Source organism: Aristolochia californica, unplaced genomic scaffold (assembly GCF_029961685.1).
Source record: "Aristolochia californica isolate CCGP_79_NKW_82.1479 unplaced genomic scaffold, dmAriCali1.0.hap1 SCAF_14, whole genome shotgun sequence".
NCBI lineage: Eukaryota > Viridiplantae > Streptophyta > Magnoliopsida > Piperales > Aristolochiaceae > Aristolochia > Aristolochia californica.
In genome coordinates this window covers 3,027,917-3,048,327 of record NW_027181815.1, presented here as the reverse complement: position 1 = coordinate 3,048,327, position 20,411 = coordinate 3,027,917, and the positions used below count along the sequence as shown (strand labels likewise).

General features: G+C 37.9%; 3 protein-coding genes across 3 annotated transcripts; all 3 read right to left on the bottom strand.

Annotated features, from left to right (window-relative positions):
* Nucleotides 1–184: 184 nt before the first annotated feature.
* LOC137949761 (probable ADP,ATP carrier protein At5g56450) lies at nucleotides 185–3,619 on the bottom strand. Its single transcript, XM_068795940.1, has 2 exons — nucleotides 3,195–3,619; nucleotides 185–1,131 (listed from the first exon to the last, which is right to left on the bottom strand). The coding sequence occupies exons 1-2, from the start codon at nucleotides 3,513–3,515 to the stop codon at nucleotides 502–504; spliced, it is 951 nt and encodes a 316-aa protein (XP_068652041.1). The 5' UTR covers nucleotides 3,516–3,619; the 3' UTR covers nucleotides 185–501.
* A 1,105-nt stretch (nucleotides 3,620–4,724) lies between these two features.
* On the bottom strand, nucleotides 4,725–10,498 carry LOC137949759 (beta-galactosidase-like). Its single transcript, XM_068795938.1, has 19 exons — nucleotides 9,884–10,498; nucleotides 9,688–9,783; nucleotides 9,468–9,580; nucleotides 9,269–9,335; nucleotides 9,056–9,148; nucleotides 8,738–8,881; nucleotides 8,066–8,154; nucleotides 7,849–7,954; nucleotides 7,667–7,754; nucleotides 7,410–7,528; nucleotides 7,175–7,336; nucleotides 6,909–7,081; nucleotides 6,714–6,823; nucleotides 6,528–6,637; nucleotides 6,329–6,439; nucleotides 6,150–6,260; nucleotides 5,826–6,031; nucleotides 5,421–5,739; nucleotides 4,725–5,329 (listed from the first exon to the last, which is right to left on the bottom strand). Exons 1-19 carry the CDS (start codon nucleotides 10,076–10,078, stop codon nucleotides 5,219–5,221), a joined length of 2,523 nt encoding a protein of 840 aa, XP_068652039.1. The 5' UTR covers nucleotides 10,079–10,498; the 3' UTR covers nucleotides 4,725–5,218.
* Nucleotides 10,499–13,106: 2,608 nt separating this feature from the next.
* LOC137949762 (thioredoxin H1-like) lies at nucleotides 13,107–16,025 on the bottom strand. The gene is made up of 3 exons (XM_068795941.1): nucleotides 15,847–16,025; nucleotides 13,904–14,026; nucleotides 13,107–13,423 (listed from the first exon to the last, which is right to left on the bottom strand). The coding sequence occupies exons 1-3, from the start codon at nucleotides 15,934–15,936 to the stop codon at nucleotides 13,277–13,279; spliced, it is 360 nt and encodes a 119-aa protein (XP_068652042.1). The 5' UTR covers nucleotides 15,937–16,025; the 3' UTR covers nucleotides 13,107–13,276.
* Between the last annotated feature and the right edge of the window lie 4,386 nt (nucleotides 16,026–20,411).

The following is a 20,411-nucleotide window of genomic DNA, read 5'->3' as shown; positions in this document are numbered from 1 at the left end:
TCGTTCTTGACCACTGACAACTAACAGAAGCAAGACTGGAGTAGGCATAAGGAAAAGAAATACCCCCCACCCGTCTGATTTCGCCTTTTCACTTCCGTTCGTTTGATCCAAAAAGCTTACACGACTGAAAGTGGGAATAAACTGTAACCCTCGCTTGTTTCAGCAAAGCAATTTTTTACTCTTTCCTGGAATCAATTGCAACTTCTTTTGGGGTACAAAACAAATTTGAACAAAATCTGTGCTCTTCATTTGAGAGCAAGAGTGACAACATAGTCTATCAATGCGGCCTGAAAAAAAAAAAACAAAAAAATAAATAAAATAAAAATGATGGCAACCCCCTTCTCATGATGCAATCAGGTTGGTTCTGCCTTTAATACTTTCAAAGGTTTCTAACTTGTCTTCGGATTCAGACGAGTTTCACTTGCCTGGTAGAAGCTGTGTTATGGCATGCCATAATACAACTAGCCAGATAAGTGAAAGTCTTCTGAATCCAAAGTAAGGTTAGAAACCACCCCTCATGAACTTCTTTATCTCATCATATAACACTAAAGTAGCAGCTGCACCCATACTCCTAAACATGTTAGAAACTGCTCCCCGATAAAATGAAGCTACTCCTTCTGTCCTATAAATCTTCCTCCAACTATCTAAAGTGCTTTCATATACTCGTTTGTCAAGACCTGACTGCATCATCATTCGTCTCCTCACGGTATCCAAAGGATAGGACAAAAGTCCAGCCGAGGTTGTTACTGCCTGAGCCACCACCCAACGTTTCCAAAGGGGTAGATCAGGATTTGACTCTTCAGACATCATTTCTTTTGCAGTATCAAACCCACCAAAGTACAGCCCGCGATGGATGATCATCCCATGGAGAGAAGCAGGTAAGCCACGGTAGATACCTGTTATGCCATCTTTCTTGTAAATCGTGTTGAGAAAGTGAACAATGCCCCGGAACTGGCGAACTTCAGTTTTGCCTATATCTGCTGCAAGTCGGGTGTGAGCAATATCAAGTGGGTAGATAATGATCAATGTTGTACAACCAGCTGCTGATCCTGCCACAAAATTAGCAAAGGGCCCTGACATCAAATTAGTATCTTGAGATTGGCCGTTCCTTAACATGGCTCTGTACAGGTCCTGTGCATTTGGAGACTAATTTATGTCAAAAAAACACACCAAAGTGAGTGGAAAGGACTAAATCATACAGGAAAAACGGAAGATTTTCATGTAAAACACAAATCATGACATGAATCACTATTAACAGGTCATGACATCTTTCCAGATCAGGCAAAGAAAATTTTGACAAAGTTCAAAAAAATATGACAATTTTTTATTCTAAACTGTTCTTTTTCTCGCACTGTCATTTCAGGAGAAAGGGAACTACAACTCCATTGCAGGCAAAAACCAATTTCCCTTCCTCTAAATGGGATTTTAGAATTTCTGTCCCCAACAGTGAAAGAATTAAAGAAAACGAAATCTAGTAAAGTAGATCTGGTGATGTATTTCTGGACTAATGAATGATACGATTATGTTAGATGGTCGAGGAAAAGGTGCCATAAAAAGTTCCATGTCTGCACAAATACAGTGCTCGATCAAATGAGCTAGGAGAGTTCTTGCACTGACTTTATCACCACTCCGAAAACCCAGAGAGTTCAGAAGATTTAATAGCAACAAAGATATGAACATAAAAGGGATGCCTGTAGGAGCTTTGGCAAATTCTACTGTGTATAATAACTGCACAGAAGTTGTTTTTTTCCTGAGAACCTTAAAACAGAGATAAATAACCAAAGAGGGAAAAACAAGAGCATGGCACATCTCTATGGAGCCATGGGGCATCTAATCTAAAATACTACTGTTCTCTTAAATCCTCAAATTTCTTTTGTCTTTACATGGAAACTAAGACAATCAGATAGCACTATAGAGCAAATGTAGAAATACTTGGATTCTGATATCTAAGAATTTGGTAGCCCAAAACCCCAAATATCTAATTCCATATTTAACATTTGGTGTTATTCTACCTGAGGAATGATTGATAGTTCTCAGGCAATTCAGGTGCAACAGGGAGGAAGTGTTATCTGTAATAGTGGAGAAAAAAGTCACACGAGAATTCTCAGGCACACATTATACAATCCTAGGCCTACTCTATAATTACTAGTAATTTATTCTCGGGATTTCTTACGGACTACACGATTCACAAAAATATTAATGCAAATGTTTGACCAAATGCAGGGAATGTGAAGACAGCATCACCTAAGATGGACATGCTGATTGCTTTAAGTGGATTTCAAAGGAGGGATGATTAGCTTCTGGAAGAAAGAATATTATCTTACTGCCAGATAAAAAATGTCCAAGGGTTCAATTGCAGTCTGCTAAAAGTCTTTAGCTCAGGTGTCAATCCTTGGCCTGCTGGTCATGGTAGCTCTTATGACCATTTCCGGAGTCCCATGTGATAGCAGAGACTTCCTGCTCTTCATAAGATCTCAAGATTTTGGCATCTCTACTCAGGATTTGGCCAAGCTTCAATTTTTGGATGTCCTATTTGGATTGGACTCCAGAAATTTATCCGGCAGAGTTCATTTGGGGTAGACTACCCTGAAGATTGAAACATTATTCTGTTGGATTCTTGTTGAAGCCTAAACCCTATCTCATGGAGCCAAATCCTCCACGTTTCTTGCGCCAATCAAATCAGAATGGTTCCATGAAAGGTTTCTGCAATTTGACTGGCGTAGTCTTCTCGGTTTGCAAAACATATGCATTGATCAACGTCCTAGGTATACTAATCGACTGGTGTTTCTATCAGTCACTTATTTACCTTTCAAGGCAGAATTGGTTCTCGAATGCAGTGTTCTCTTGACAAGAAAACGAGAGGGTGGCATTATTCATTACTGTGCAAAACCTGCGGGGAATTATCCAGCTGCTGAATCTACTTGGGTTGCTCGGGGCAAGAATCGATGGCACTAACAAACACATTCAACGCCCGGCTTCGTTCTTGAATAAAAACTTAAAAAAGAAAAATCACAGAAGATTTTAGAAGAACTATATTGGTGACGTTCTTGAGTAAAAATTCAGAAAAGAAAAATCCCTGACGATTTCAGAATAACCATATTCGTATCGTTCTTGAATAAAAACTTGAAAAAGAAAAATCCCAGGCGATTTCAGAAGAACCATATTGGTGCAAAGAGAAGAAAACCGCGATATACCTTGAGGGAGAAATTGAGCGCCACAGAAGGGTAATATCTAAGAACGCTGCTACCGTTCCCCCTCCACAACGAAAGAATGCCTTCTTCTCTAACAGTCCTGAAAATGCAATCAAGCATTCCTTTAAACCGCCGTTGCCCACCTGCGCCAACGATGGCAATATTGCTCTCCTGGGTCTGAAGCAACAGCTTCGCCCGCTCTATGGGCGCCACGATAGTATGCACCGCCCCACCCATTATCGCCCCGGCCAAAAGATCTCTATGGAAACTCTCCAACCATGTTTTCTTCCTCATCAGCTCTTCTCCCCCGCCATCTTCTCTCATTTATTTTCGCACAAGTAAGGCTTTTCTTCACACCTGGGTATCACAACTGTTCCCAATCTATATCTTGAATTCTCGATATCTATCTTCTTCGGTTCATCCGTAGATTGAAAAGACAGTCATCTCCAACTTGGAGGCTTGCTTGCAGTCGCAAGCATTCCCTACAAAGTTAGGAGGCCCGGCCATGATCGAAATTTCATTATCGTTTGATTCCTATTTATATAGTTTGTCTTTTAAGCTCTTATTATAAAGGGCTTTGCCGATAATGGACAAAATGGACTTCCGCACGTTTCGTTGGCCAACTATGTGGGCCCGCGGGAGTAGTTCAGAGAACCTTGGCCCTTGAATATTCTGTCGATGGTTAAGAAGTAAAGCGATTGCTCGCTTGGATTCTCAATTTCTCGTCGCCTCGAGTGGGTGCATGATGTTAGTAACACTAGAAAGTCGGGGTGGAATTCATTTTACCGAGATTAATTAAGCAGCAGAGAGTGAAAGTGCCTGTTAAAAGTGCCAAAAGGGCCTTGAAAAAGGAGGCTCAAAAGATCACAGGATCCTGTTCTTGTTTGTATTTTAACACAAAAAGTACTTCAGGGGTCCAGTTTGAAACGACAGAGTCCCAAAAGAACCTTGCAGGTTCTGCTTCATTATTGAAACCTGGTGGCTGTTTGATTCTTGCAATAATACTACTAGTCAAAAATATGTTAGAGATAATGTCCTGTAGAGCTCTGAGGCAACCTCAGTATGAGAATGTGGGCACTTTTCTCTTTACTACTAAGAAAATTTTGTGTACTGAGGGTTGCCCTTAAGCCAACAGGGACCAATTTCCATTCTTGTAAGTACTAAATCATGTAACAGCATCCTGAGCATTCTCATTATTACCAAGAGCTGGATTCTGAGGGGTTTTAGGATTGACTGGCTTCACCAGCAGTAAGCCCAAACTAAGTAAAACTGCAGCAGATCTTGCACCAGCCAGAATAGTTTGCCTCAGCCATGAATTAATGCAGTAGCTATAACCTGCTTGTCTGTTCTCAAGTCTGCAGCTACTAAATAGCACCAGAGATACAAATACTTGAAAGGAAGCAAGTATAAGTTGTTAAAAGGTGAAATTGCACACTTATGGTAGTCCCTATGAATTTAGTGATGAGAAAATGTCTGGACTGCAAGAAAACTTTTAAAAATTTCAACACCTCTTGAGCAGAATTTTTATTGCCTGTGCTTGTTCACCATTACAATGATAAAATAATGACAAAAGATCATATCATAATATTTAGACTATTTGTTGGACAAAAGCAATGAAACATATTGCTTGCCCAAGAGGGTTGCTTACAAAAGAAAACCAATCCCTGATAAGCCAAAAGCTTGCAATAAATGAAATAAAATTCATATCATGGGGCCACCATCTGATTCCCATGTGTCCCCAACAAAACATTCTTCTCAGTAATACTTGCAACCTGCATTTTGCAGGCAGCTATTATATATAGATTATGATATGTACACTAAACTTCCTTTCCCTTTCCACCTAATATAGCTTGTGGCTGGTGTTGTGCACTTTGCAAAATTTGAACCGCATGTAAAATTCAGTAGACTTGAACCTTGGACGAGTAAAACAAAATGGTCCAAAACCTCTGTTTAATCTCCATCATAACAAAAACCAAATAAGTGAGCAGGACTTCCTTTGTTTAATTTATTTATTTCTGATGGTCTAATTAACTGCAAATGAGCTCAACTGCAAGCTTCTTCATGACATTAGGACATGGATCTCCTCCAAAAACTTCAGGAGCTACTGTTACTGAGCATTCTTGCTGACCAATACAATTCTGCACATGATTCTCCAGTGTTAAAATTAGATGTTTAAAGTATCACAAAAAGGTCAAGAAAATGTAGGAAAGTGAGAGAATTGGACTATACCTTTTCGAAGGCATCCCATGATTTGTGAGCATGACAACTTCCTTCATGGTACTTTCCACATACACCCTGTGGTGTTCCAAAGCTAGCAAACTTGATGGATGATATCTTCTGTCCAGGGTCACATGACAAATGGGCTTTAGGCGTCCCATAGCCTTTGATACGCCAATTTGTTAATGATGGCTGTCTCTCAAAAATATCAGCACAGACACTTGCAACATTTCTTCTTGTCAAAGAAATTTCATGTGGGTTTCCTCCCCACTCCTCAAATAAAACCAATAGATTTCCAGTAGGCTTCAGCCAGGAACGAGGAATGTGATACCTGAGAATTATAGTAAATGCCATCAGTTATTAAAGATTCACTATTATTAAATGTAGTGGTCTGTCAAAGAAATCAACCATAGTTACCATCTTTGGGAGGGCTCTCCACAGTTAGTTTGGCATTTTTTCTCGCTGTATACCCCAGCGTAATTACAATCACCACAACTTCCCTCTGCTTTATAAGCTGGCCAGTATCGCCCTATACTCCGGTCATTGATCCATATCTGACCTTTTCCCATGCTCCCCATATACAAGGCCACCGGATCCTGTCCTCCAGGTGCATTAAAAGTAGTCTGAAGAAACCATAAGTTAGAAAGCCATGTCCAGCCTATTAGCATGAAAACTGATTGATCATTTCATTTTGACTATACTATGCCTCAAAAGGAAAAAACAGGTTTATGCAATCCTTACCTTGTACCATGTCAGAGGTTGCCTTTGGGCTACAAGTGATCCTCGTACCCACTCAACACTGGAACTTCCAGTAAGTGAATGGAGATGTAATGCTTCCCCTTTCAAACCAACCTACACATACATATTTAAATTATTGATCTGATAAATTCTAAAACTCAGAAGGACAGGAAGAGACCCACCTTGTATGACCACTTCTGCCATGAGAGATCTCTCCTGCCTTCGTTGAGGCCATTCAATGTGACTGGACCCAGCACCCCAGCATTCCATGTCTCAAAATGTCGGCCAACGTTCTAAGTTTAGGCAATGAAAAATTGTTAGTGAAACAAAATTTTCTTCCATTAAAGACATAAAGAAAGTCTCCCTAGAAAAAGAACTAACCGGAAGTCCAACAGCTAGGCTCAGAAGGGAAATCTTATTAATACCACTCCAAAGCTTTACGCTGCCAGAAAATGTCAGTTTGGGGTTCTCCAAACTACCATAAGCAGTCCCTGCCAGACAACACGCAGTAATTAGTAAAGGTTCACAGAAAATGAATTGGCATATTCAGTCAGCCCTAGGAATCACCTGATAGTTGACCATTGATAAAAACATGCAAAGCATGGCCTGCTGACATCACAGTTAGCCAGGGATACTTTCCATTCTTCAGGAACTCTTCATCTTGGTCAATTCTGACACTGAAGAAGAGAAGCTTATATTAATGTATGTCATAAAATCTTTTTCAGCAGGTTACTTTGCTGGTAAAGGTTTTTTGGCACTTACTCTGTCATGTACCACAGATAGTCAGTGGTATCTCTTGTGACATTTATCTGCTCCAATAAGCCAACTGTGGTGATTGAGTCATCACTGTAAGAGGCGGTCTCTTCATTATACGACTCCCAAGCAAAGCCTCCACCTATGGGAGACATAATCAGATTTGCTGACTGAGAACCAACCTGAACAGAGATTGGAAAAGAGATTAGATATTGAAAGAAATTTGAATAGACAGAGGCACACAAGATGATCCATTCATATAAAATCTTCCTCACCCTTGCTGTATTGAAAACTGTAGTTTTGCAGTCAGGAAGGATACTGATAGACCAAGGAGGAAGGTTGTAGCTCCTCCCTTGGAAGGACACTGTTGCATAAGATTTTGAGTTGAGGTTTGCAAGGAAAGCAGCACAAGCAGATGTTGATCTGAAGACATAAGCCTGAACAATCCAAAAAGGGAGTCAAGTCCAGATAACAATACATTTCTTGGTGAATATGTTTTGCGAGTCAAACCTCTTGATAGTTTCCCAGTCGGGTCACAACCGGATCACTAGAAACCAGAGCAGGCTCACTCATTTTGATGGCTCTGTGCAGATCTCTCAAATGGCCCCATTTGGGTTGCCTCAGTAGCCCTACAAGAGAAAAAAAAAAAAATGGAAAATTAGTCAGTCATCCACTCAGACGTATTCAAATAATATCACCGGATGCAAATTTAAAGTTCCCTTATCTTTCCATTAGCAATGAATAAGAAAAACGAAATTGCGACATACCATATTCATCAATTGGAGCATCATAGTCATAACTTGTGGCTATGAAAGGACCACCAGCAGTTCGGCCAAAATTGGTTCCACCATGGTACTAGAATGGATGAAGAAAATTTAGACATGTATCCATAATCACATTTACAAATTATTTACTATTCTACAATCAAACCAATCGTCTGAGGGCCAACCATGTAGTAATTTATGAATGCCCCGCCTTTCTGTATAAACCTTGCAACTGAAAATGCCAAATCTTCAGCAGGTCGCCAAGGAACTGGACCCCCAAATTTGGTAAACCTGCAAATACCAAAAACGATTGAAATGAATAATAATAAGTAAAATAGACTGTTGATTAGTAACAGCTTTACTTTTTCCAAATCTTAAACAGTCAGGAAAACCGGATCTCACCATGCAGTCCATGCTTCTGTCCACATCTTAGGCTTATAGTCCTTGTTTGGGGAGAAGTTGTCACAGTAGAAACCATTGCAACTGTTAATCTGTGGAAAGATCAATGAAAAAGTCCTAAATGAGGAAACCACACCTATATCTTTCCAATTTTGAAAAGCTTGAACTGGACAAAATCAGAACCAATATAACCAAAGCCAAAGCTGAGAAAATCCTAGAAACGGCAATTTGCACAAACTCTAAATAACCACTCCAAGGAAAATAAATTCAAAAACATTTGCTCCACAAAAAATTGCCCATTTTTCCTTAAAAACAAACAAAGAAATGGAATTAATTCATGCAGGGAAACTACTTAAGGCTAGGGACATCATTGCTACCTAGAGCTTGTTATTGGTGAAGAAAGGTTCAAGAGGGGACACGAACTTCAGTATGAACAAAACATAACACATGGATACAACCGAAAAAGGTAGAAAAGGGATATGGTGGGACAGCATACAGCTAAAAGAGAACACCAGTAAAATCTCACAAAAAAAAAAAAAAACAATGACATCACTACTGAGAAAATAGAAACAGTAACAAGCCACTAGAAATTAGAAAAGAAAAAACTGATAAGAGGTTCAGTAAGGGAAGAACGAAAAGCCAAAAAAAAAAGAAAAGAATAGCAGTAGCCAATACAATTGGGTCGGGAGCATCATCTTGTTTGCACATGACCCAAGGGACGCCGGTGCCGAGATCCACCGCCAATTTTGCTGCCCACTGTGTGTAGGCCTTACCAGGATCACCAATCTCATACTCCATAGGTCCGTATTCGTTCTCAATCTGCGAAAGTACAAAGATAGAAGGTCCAATCAATTTTCCGCGAATTGAACTTGTTTACTGGTCACTAAAAATGACGAGAAAGGATCCCAGATCGTAAAGAACGGATGGAGAGATTTTTTTCATTTTTCCTTTTTTCTTGCTAAAAAGAAGGCTGGAGAGTAGTTGAACGAGTACTTGCGAGAGAATGATCGGCCCGCCCTGAGACTCAAACAACCTTTCCGCCTTCATCATATCCACAATTTTCGTTGTGAATTGCTGCATGTAATACTGCATGGGTTCACGCGCATCAAGAACAAGTCGTGTCAGAGAAGCATATATAAGAAGATCGATGCCCAGTTCAGAACAGTAAGAATGGTGTAATAACTTGCCAAGAGTTTGTAAACCAACCTTGAAAGGACCATTGTCAGTTCTGAAGCTGATCCCACGAACATATTTCAGCCAAACAGGGAAACCTCTGAAAGAAACAGGGAAATGAGCAATCAAAACGCTGGTATTTTAGAAAAAAATAACATAACGTCAATCCAAAAACAAAGTGAAAGCAATTAAGAATTCATTTTTTATCTGCGATTTCCTCTTCTCTTATTACCCAAAGTTCCATTCAGCACAAACATATGGCCCAATTCGAAGATGCAGATAGAGGCCAGCCTGATGAACCAGCTTGACGAACTTAACCAAATCATATCTGTCCTGAAAATAGTACTACAAAAATGGAGCAGAGCCAAAGGATTAGAAAACCAGTAGACAGAAGGAAAAAATTTCCGAAAAAATAATATCTAAAAAAAAAAAAAATTAGTTGGATTTCATACGTTGCCAGGCGTAGGCTCATGCCCATTCCAGAAAACATAAGTCTGAATAACATCCAAACCTCCATCTTTTGCCTTCTGAATAAGATGCGGCCACATCTGCAAACCCATTGAACGAACGAATATGTGAAGGCAGGGATGCTATAAAAAATCAGAGATACCCATCACCTACATTTTAAAAAAACAACAAATTCGATACCTCGGGAGTGCTTCTCGGGTAATGGATTGAGCCGGAGATGAGAATCCTCCTCTGCCCATTGATGACTACCGCCTTCCGGTCGTATGTAACAGAGCATTGTGCCAGAGACAGCCAAGAACAGAGCGTCAAAACTCCCAACAGAAGCCGAAATCTGCTTCTCCTGTTGCCGCACATGCCCGGCTCCGCAAAATCCATAATAGATTCTCAAAGCAAGGAAGCTTTTTCCCTCTCAGAGAGGCGTCTCACCTCTGAAAGAACGAATAAGAAGGAGAAGTAGAAAAAGAAAGAGAGCTCAACCAAAGAGAGGAGGCGACGTTATTGCCTTGCAAGAGGCAATAGTTGCAATGAAGCAGCAAGCAAGCTTTGCAGCCGCTTTTTATGCACCGAATGTGCAGTTCTGAAGGGGATTACTTGGGACCCACATTCTCCACCCCTGCCCCCTCCATGACCATCTTCCCTGTATCCTCATCCAAACACTCTTTTTTCAACTTCTTTTTTTCCTCTTCAAGACGGTCAAACATCAAACTTTCATCAGCATAAATGCAAGTTTCCATTTCAATGGCCAGAGGCCAGATAGTCTTGCAAAATTCCAACTGTAATGAATCCACCACCCAGTTAGATGCTCTGCATCCACGAAGTGCAAGAAACGAGAGAACAACTTTCCTTTGCAGTCTCCCTCTCTGGATCCGGAGCTTGTCACGGACTCACAGTACAGTTACACTTAGGGGGGGTTAGTGCACATGACTCAGGACATGATCTTCATGCGCATTACGCAGGTCATGTCCTGATGTCGTTAGGGAACACCCAAATTCATGTCATGTACATGAATATACATGAATCAAGAGTTCATGTCTCAAGAGTAAAGGGCGGAAAGTGCTTTCCGCCCAATTTTGAGAATCATGTACATGACTCTCGCGCGGGGCTGTCTCTCGGGGATCTCTCTGCCGCACACCCTCTCTGCCGTTGCATTCCGGCAGCCCTCTCTCTTTCTCTGCTCCCTCTCTCGTCTCCTTTCCCGCAGCCCTCTCTCGTCTCCGTTCCCGCAGCCCTCTCTCGTCTCCGTTCTCCGTTCCCGCAGCCCTCTCTCGTCTCCGTTCTCCGTTCCCGCAGTCCTCTCTCGTCTCCATTCCCGCAACCCTCTCTCATTCTCTGCTCCCACTCTCATTTCCGCAGCCCTCTCTCGTCTCCATTCCCGCAACCCTCTCTCATTCTCTGCTCCCTCTCTCATTTCCGCAGCCCTCTCTCATTCCCGCAAAGCACGGGAGGTCAAACATTTGCAGAGCTTCTCGGCCTCCCTCTCTTCTCCCTCTCGGCGTACCGTCGGAGCGCCGCCTCTGTCGGCATTGCCCCCCGCCGCCGTCGCCGGCCATTGCCTTTCCCTTTCCCGGCCCCGTCGCCATCGCCCCGCTGGCTCGCTGCTGAGGAAGACGAAGATGTTTAATTTTTCCTAAGTTAGGAAAAATTAAACTATCTTCATAAAAATTATTATTTTATAATTTTTATTTATAAGATAATTATTTTTATTTATAAAATAATTATTTTTATTTATAAAATAATTATTTTTATTTTACAATTACTATATTAAAATAGTGATTTAATAGTTATAATTAAAATATTATTAAAATAAATATTTGATAACTTATTTTGGCATAATTATCCGATTGTTATAGTTAATTAAACCAATTGTTTTAAATTTTGTGATAATATATTATTAATTAATAATACATAAAATATATTATGTACAAATATATAGTGTGTTAAAGTTATGATTAGATCAATTTTTTCTCTTAAATTACTCATTTTTAGGTTAAAATATATCATATGTTATTAATAAATTAATAACTTAATGTATTACTTTTGTTTTTTTATTTATAATGTTATTTATTTATTATTTGTAATTAATCATATACGTATTTCACTGGCTCGTGTAATTACCATATTAATGTACAATAAAATATCTAATTCAATTAATAAATATATTAGTATATTTAATTATACTTTCAATAACTTATTCGTGTAGTAATAATGGTTGTTTTACCTAATTTGGGGTTTAAGGATTATGTTGTAATTGAGTGCACTGTAAAGGTTTAGAAATTCTCTTGTTTTTTATGTTTTTCTCATGTTGGGGCACTAACACTGGAAACTGTTTTCCAGTGCACATGAAGTCGTCAACACTAACACAAATTCTTACTTGATCTTCATGTACATGACATGACATGATCTTCATGTTGGACATGACTTGATCTTCAAGAATCCACTTTGGGGCACTAACCCCCCCTTATGTATCCCGAGACCCCCCATTTTTCGTTTATTGGTTACCGAAACGCGTAAATAAAGCAAGCAGAAACAGGAATGAAACATAATTTTATACGATTAATGGGGGTCGGCTCTCGGTTCTTTTGCCCTTTTTTTTTCTTTTGAAACGAGACCCGCCGTCCACGTCCGCCACCGAAATTTTGAATTTTATAGGGGAGCGATTTGTTATTTGTCTCGTTCAGAGGTGGAATATGTAATTTGCAGCCAAAATATTAGCCCTTGTCCGAAAAAATTTCGCGGTTTATCCTAGTCTGGATTTTGAAATTTTCCAAAAAGAATTGATTTTCCCGATAAATGTGGATCATAGCCGGGTCAATTTGCATGACAGCCATCATGCAATTATGATTCCCGGAAAGTTTATTCTTTTTCTTTTTTTACGTAAGAAATTCAAAGGGAGAATCAATGTCCGTGGCGAAACAAAATTTTGTTACATATCGGTATATCGGATTTACCCGGTATGAACATGTGTGTATTGGATTTCATGGGTCCCGCCAGTATTTTTAACTTTTTATTGATTTTTGTTTCTAGAAAATCCTTCAATCCACCAACAACCTGAATCATTTCCAATTTAAGGAACCCGCGCCCGTGACGACATCACATCGTCCCGTCTCACTTCAAAACCCCGTGAGCCAGCCCCTTATAATAATATTATTATTAAATTATTGGTTGCAGTCATTCTCGATGGCTCGTACTTAATGCATGTGAACGCGGTGCCGGTGCGGGCCAAATTGGAATTTTGTGAACCGTCGTCGTCCTTTTTCGCACGGAGAACAGATATTCCTTCTTTGAATATAAAACTCACTCACGCGACGTGGATGAATATGGACGGCATCTGCTATCAACCCACCCACAATGACGACGTGGCACCGAGGACGTCATTTGAAATATCATGACAGTCTTTGCGTAATTGCAGGGGGAAAACGAGGGTTCATCCCTTCACAAGCAAGCCTGATGCGTGTCACATTATTTCAGGTGGCTTTCAAGCCATGTTCCTACGAGGATAAAAAGTACATACTCTGAGGGACCTATTAAACATTTGCATTTTATGTTTCCAAGCCATTACAGTAATATTTATGTTTATGCTGCAGAGAGAGGGACCAAGTGGGTCTCTATTTTGTCCTGCAGCTCTTCCTTGCTTGCTCCCACGAGCCTGTCAATCTCTTTCCCCTCCTTAATAAATATGAAAGTTGGCATCGCCTCCACTTTCCACTCAGCAGCAACATCCTGCACCATATGCAGAATCGAATCCCCAAATATTAAAGAAACTGCCAAAAATTACCAAAACTGAAGTTCCATAGTCTATTGTGATGATATTATCTCCATTACGAAACTTTCTTTTCAAAAAACACTACTAATACCAACAGGTAGTAGGGTAGATGAACAACAAGTGCCCTCCTACCTGCTGTTCCAGACAAAATGGGTGTGTATAGGGTACCAGAATTGATAACAGATTAACCAATCCAAATATGGTTTTACTTGGAAATACAGAACTCTTTATCCAAAGATGATCAAAATATTAGTAACTGTGAAAATTAAAAAAAAAAATTACTTTTGTATGCCAGTGAATCATAATCTTTTAAATACTTCAAAAGTTCCCGGTATTGTTGTTTCCCTCCCTTGAGTCTCCAGTAACCTTAATGTACTCCTTAACAAAGGAATGTCATTGATCATCAGAAGCAGATTATTAAAAAGAACAGACCATACCCTCAACTCATCAACATCAACCTTCAAGAAGATCACATCGGGCAATTTTTTAGCCAACTCCACAAACACTGGGGCTATGAACCTGCAAGGTCCGCACCAAGAAGCAGTGAAATCCACCACCACCTGACATGGGAAAACCATGGCAATGAGGGAATCAACCACAGGAATGACAAGCACAAATAGACTCACTCACCGGCACATCCATGAAAAATAAGTTTCATCACTTCATTCTTTTAACTCTTTGCCGAACATCATTCAAAACAATTTTGTACACAACTTCAAACTCTTCAAGGAATATGAAATCCAAAAAAAAAAAAAAAAATTCACCACATGGAAAGAAGCTTCAAAACTTGTTAATCGTCCTCGTCTTATCAGGTTAATATCCAATCCAAGCAAGAGCTGATTATAACAATAGTTAGCTAACAAGAGGTTTTAAGACAAATGCATGACATGGTTTACCTGGAAATTTTAAGTGTATAAATCCAGACATATGACCTAGATACTGAGCCTACCACATATGTAACTCAACATCTGATAGGAAACATTGGTGTCCTTTTTTTCTTGAAAGTTCCTCCCAAGGGCTGCAGCCTCCGCATACAATGATCAGTTCCAAGAAAGGCCTAAGCCAGAAAATATAATTTACACACGGAGTTCTGTATTTTTAGCCACATCAGTAGTCCTGATCTAGTGGAATTAGGAGCTTTAAGAAAGTTCTACACCTTCTACAGGTTGACTGTCCGGAAGACCAGGAATTTGGTTTCACTTTAGGGGATTTTTCAATAAAACTGAACTTAGTGGGTTTACTCTCCAATTAATGGGAGAAATTTCATCTTCAGAACACTCCGGACCTCTCACTTAGAGAATTGATAAAGTAATAAAAAGGGTTACAGAAATTGTACGACTTCTCAGTCGGTGACCATGAACATCCAGATGCTGATCTCACATTCTTGAGAAAAGACATATTGAATGTAGGAAAATAAACATAAAATCTATATGATGAGGCCGCTCACAAATAAACATTTGAATGGATTGTCACTAAACATTCAGACTTGATGAGGTGGCAGAGATCTGAGAGAATTGGACAAGCCTCAACCTGTAACCACCATATGTTGACTGGAAGCTTTCTTATCATGAGTTCCTGACCCATACTTGTATGAAATAGAATGTATGCATCATGTGGTGGTTTTTGTCTATATTCTAGATACACATACCCTCAGGCATTTGTCCTTATGAAAATAGGCCATCTTTGATGTCCTCTTTTTTTGTTATTAACCAAAACTTAAAGCCCTCATTTTGGAGAAAAAACGTTAACTTCCTAAGGATATTGAAATGGACTCGGGTTTATTTTGTTATTACCTTTGTCCAGCGGAGAAGAAATATGGTAGACTAACATCTAGCAGTGTCTTAGGGGATTTGGTCTCTTTCGTGAGAAATGATGAAGCGTGCAACAATTAAATTTCCCTTGTTTTTTAATCATTAAATCGATAAAATCATTTACCAAAAAGATCATGAAACAAATTATAATAGCAATAAATCAAGATAAAGTCTTTGATCCCATGTGTATCGTAATGTACAAACTGCTCGCAACATAAATCGAGAATATGATATACAGAAGCCATGCCACAAGTGAACAGAAACTTTCCCAGACTCAGGGGCATGAGACAAGTTCAAAAACAACCTAACAGCCACCATACAAATCAGAGCATTTATGCAAAACTAGAAATCAAAGAAAGAGAACTCGAAAGCGCGACAAAGAGAAAGAAAAGGCGACTACAAGAACAGAACTAGAAACGTAATCATTAAAAGACACCACTATTTGATCAGAACGACTGCTACAACAGCACTAGAAAGCGCGCAAAGAGAAAGAAAAGGCGCTACTTGAAACCCTAAAAGTCACGGAAACTATAGACTAAACAAGCAAAGAAAGAGTGACCAAACAATACCAATTTCTTGCTATCGGCGCCCTCCTCTAAGTTCTTCGTCCATGCGTCGAGGCTATGGCAGGCGATCACAGTTCCCTCCGAGGTGGCCATTTCTAAACAGAATAAACAAGCGGAACAAACACAAGATTTCTCTACTCCTGACCTGGTTTTGCAGAGGACACGATATCTAACCCCTGGGAGGCCCTTCTGCTATATATATAGGACGCAGAAGAATCATCTTTTAACAAGCTGACAAGATGTCATTTTTGGCCTTTTTTATCCAACTAGCCGGTTCTTAAACTACTTAAATGCCCATATTGCCCTTCTACCTCCACCTGGTCGAGAAACTTCTAAATAGCCATGAACCACAACCGCTATGGTCTACGCCATCAAACTTTTTTTTTAGAACCAAACCGAACCAATGCATTAAATCCAGTTTAAAATTAATAAAGTCATTAAAAACTAATTTAATTAGACTATATTAATCTGAATAATATAATTTATATTTTATTTTATTAGATTCATATGTTACTTATAGTTAACAGTATAATTAAATTATTTTAATCTGAAACACTTAACTTCCGGTTCGGTGGCTGCTTTGGTTTGGTTTGACTAATAGACGAGGGGTTGTCCCAGTGTGGTCTGACCAACGAGGCTAAGTTGGTCATTGAGGCAAATAAAAAGGCGTGAAAAGGAATGAGGTCGCATAGAATTGCGTGTCCCCATAAACGCCCACGTGGATTTCATGGAGTGGCATTTACTTTTTTCCGAGTCTGCCGACAATATTCCGTTTCCGTCTGTGGGTTTTACACGGAAGACACACGGAGCGACGCGTATCCGTAGTTATAATTATTTTAATTAATTACCATTACAATCAAATAATTAAATTAACATCATTGACTCTAATAGTAAATTTGATTAATTAATAATTAAATATTAAATTATTCACTCCCTCCCTTATGTGTGCTTTTGCTACCTTCCCCCCGTTATTGGGAGGTCAGGAGAGAATTCCTCCCTCGGCTTAAACTTTTAACTTTTTTATTATAAAAAATAATTTTATTAACTCTTTCAGTTAATAACTTGGATCAATTTCTAAGCAAAGTTTGATAAAAAATAAATAGAAAAAAATTTTAATTAGAAAACTTAACCCATAAACCCGTAGATTTTCATACTTGTTGACATAAATATAAGTAGATACATTAGTCACAAAAAAACCAACTAAGTAAATATAAGTAGACTCTTAATATCCTCATTTTATAATATTTATTACCATACATGACTTGATTGGTCATTTATGCTTAAGAGCCTATACATATCCTCATTTTATACAAGAGATCGATGATTCAAAGTGTCATGGAACAATTACATTTGTTTCTATTTGAAAAGCAAATTTGGTAGAGTTTTACATGGTTTTCACAATTAGAAGTCTTACATATCCATAATTATTATAGAAGGAGGTCTCACAAAATAATTTCAGTGAAAAAGTGTTTTAGTTATGTTAGTCTTCTATTTATATTCAGGTTTTTAAATATGCTAGGACTTATCTTCGAATGTTAGACTTTGGGTATAATTGAGACAAGAGTAGTTTAATTGTAATTGGACTATTACTTTTCTCTATTATAAATAGGGGTTCGTGTACATTACATCAAGTTAGTCAAGTTTTTAATATTTTTCATAAATTCAACATGGTATCAAAGCAAGTTCGGTGAGTTGACATGATCAGAAAGAATTTACATCATAACAGATAGTGTGAATTTTTTAGCCATTTTATGCCATCAAGAAAAAAAAATTATATAGAAAATTATATATCAACATAAATATTTGTATGTCTGTTTTTTTTTTACATATTCAATCAATTCTCAATCTGAGTTTTTTAGAGGAAAATATCAATCTCGAAAGAGTCAATGATCATGCTCGCCAAAGAAGTAAGAGTACTCAGTTCGGCCAGATTACAGAATCCAAAATCTATCATATTCGTTATCTCAAACTAAGTATATTTTATAAAGAAAAATTATACTCGGATGAAAGCTATTGTGGTCTAGTTTCATAATGAGAAAATTTCAAGTCAATTTGATCTATATTTAGGGAGATATTTGCATTGGCGTCGGCAAGGATGAAACTAAAGAATAAAGAGAATCAAGTAGTCATAAAATATTCAAGAACAAATCTTTTGTGTCAAATTGGGTATCAAATTAAAGTTCTTCGAGTCTAGTGTATTTATCAATAAACTGTTTGTGACTCTGAGCTATATTGTAGAAGATATTGATATGGAAGTATATTGTGATTCTACCTAAAATTTATTTTTTCCCTATTCTCTCTCCAGGCATTAACGTGGATTGAATTTCCTGTTTCTTAAAATCCGAGTTTTTAGCCAAATCTCCTTCTAATTAGAGAGTTTTTGTCTGACTTCAACACTATCTTCTTTTTTGAAGCCTCTTTGATACCAAAAATCTCTTATATTTAGAAAGTCAAATTTAGGAAAGTGCGGCTAATTCAAGAAAGTTTATCATGGGAAAGTTTTTGTTTTGATTATGCAAAATTTAGAAAGTATTCCAAATATGAATTTATTGAGTATTTGATTAGAAAGGTCCCCCATATAGACTGATCAATTTGGAAACATAAACTTGTAAGTTATACAATTATTAGAGTTTCCATATTAAATGTTGTTTTCAAGTTGTGTTTTAGTAACTTGGTTGTATATCTTTTTATTGAAATTTTTTGCTCACCCTCATGAAATTATCTTCAGGTCATACTTGGTCAATTTTGTTAAATTATTTTTTTTTATCGTTGTAGTCTCCTTATTATCATAGTTATTTCTCCTTCATTACATTCCCTAAATACATTTTTTATCAGTTACCTTTCTCCTACTATCCTTTTTTTACTCTCGCATTTCCCTTTGGGCCAACATCTTGTGTGTTGTTTTGGTTAGGTTCTCTTTTTATACACAAGGGTGTTTTAAGTCCATTGAGACTTTTTTTATGAGTATCCTTAAGTGGGTTTTTATTGTCACCCTTTGAGTGACAAACGTTATCCTTTTTAGTGATTATTCTCACTATTTTTGTTTGAAATCCTATGAGGTTGGTTTTAAATTTTTTTAGGGAATTTCACTTAAATATCCATTTAAAATAAAATATTTTTAAAAATACCGACGTCATCAAAATATTTCTAAAACTACTCAACAGTGACCGGTCAAATGCCTATGTGTGCAGTCAAAAGCGACACATAAGCATTGACTGCTTATGTGTTGCCATGTCATCAGTGTAGTAAACATATTCGACACATTGTCAGCCATGTCATTATTTTACCATGTCACCTGCCACATAAGCTGACACGTCATTAAATAAAATTTAAATATTTAAAAAAAAAAAAAATCAGATACATTTTTTATTACCTAATATCTACAATATTAGACATTCATCTTTGGGAAAAGTAATAAATGTTATGTCTCGAAGCCTAAAAATTATTTTAGAGTTTAAAAATACAATTTAATTGTATAATTTTTATCATATTATTTACAAAATAATAAATTATTAAAAATATATATTAGTTAATTAAAAATTTACAACACCTTTTATTATCAATTAAAAATATTTATTAACTAAAAAATAAAAATTTTACTTGAGTTTAGAAAATAAATGTATCGGTACACTTTATATTACCTTATATTTAAAATAATAAGTTATAAAAAATCTTACTCTTACCATTTTAACACCTTTTTATTATCGATTTAAAATTTATTTTAATAAAAAATGTTGAAAATTTTAGTTTTGAGTTTAAAAATCAAATTTATCAATACGTTTTTTTTCAAATTTATTTTTACCTTATATTTAAAATAATTAAAAATAAAATAAATATATAATTAATTAAAAAAATTTACTCTTACTAATTTAACATATTTTATTATCGATTTAAAATATTTTTAAATTTTTAAATTTTTTGAGAGAAGGGCGTCGAGGGCGAAGTCTGAGGTCGAGCGGTGGGGAGCGGCGGCAGCAGGCACTGCGAGAGGGGAGAGGAGAGGGGGGAGGGGGGGAGAGGAGAGGAGAGGAGAGGAGACGGCAGCGAGAGGAGAGAGGCCGAGGGCGAGCGGCGGTGAGATGGCAAGAGGAGAGGGGGAAAGAGGAGAGGAGAGGAGGTTGAGGCCAAGCGACGACAGTGAGAGGAGAGACGGCAAGGCCAGAGGAGGCCGAAGCAAAGCGGAGGAGAGGGGGCGAGAGGAGAGGAGAGGAGGCTGAGTGGGGCGGCGAGAGGAGAGAGAAAGATGGGAGGGGACACATAAGGAATTTAAAATAACTTATTTTGAAAATTTTAATGACGTATCAGCTTACGTGGCATATGACATGGTAAAATAATGATGTGGCAAACGACGTGTCGAATATGTTTACTGTGCAAATGATGTGGCAACACATAAGCAGTCAAAGCTTATGTGTCGCTTTTGACTGCACACATAGGCATTTGACCGGTCAAAGTTGGGTAGTTTTAAAAATATTTTGATGACATCGGTATTTTTAAAAATATTTTATTTTAAATAGGTATTTAAGTGAAATTCCCATTTTTATATACATACACCACCCATCTTATTTTTT

Coding starts and splice junctions, on each gene's coding strand:
- LOC137949762 (XM_068795941.1), bottom strand. CDS start 15,936: ATGGCCACCTCGGAGGGAACTGTGATCGCCTGCCATAGCCTCGACGCA. Junction 14,027..15,846: donor GCGCCGATAGCAAGAAATTG/GTATTGTTTGGT, acceptor TTCCCATGTCAG/GTGGTGGTGGATTTCACTGC. Junction 13,424..13,903: donor TTGATGTTGATGAGTTGAGG/GTATGGTCTGTT, acceptor CATATGGTGCAG/GATGTTGCTGCTGAGTGGAA.
- LOC137949761 (XM_068795940.1), bottom strand. CDS start 3,515: ATGAGAGAAGATGGCGGGGGAGAAGAGCTGATGAGGAAGAAAACATGG. Junction 1,132..3,194: donor CGCTCAATTTCTCCCTCAAG/GTATATCGCGGT, acceptor CCAAATGCACAG/GACCTGTACAGAGCCATGTT.
- LOC137949759 (XM_068795938.1), bottom strand. CDS start 10,078: ATGGATTTTGCGGAGCCGGGCATGTGCGGCAACAGGAGAAGCAGATTT. Junction 9,784..9,883: donor ACCCGAGAAGCACTCCCGAG/GTATCGAATTTG, acceptor ATGGGTTTGCAG/ATGTGGCCGCATCTTATTCA. Junction 7,955..8,065: donor ACAGAAGCATGGACTGCATG/GTGAGATCCGGT, acceptor TGGTATTTGCAG/GTTTACCAAATTTGGGGGTC.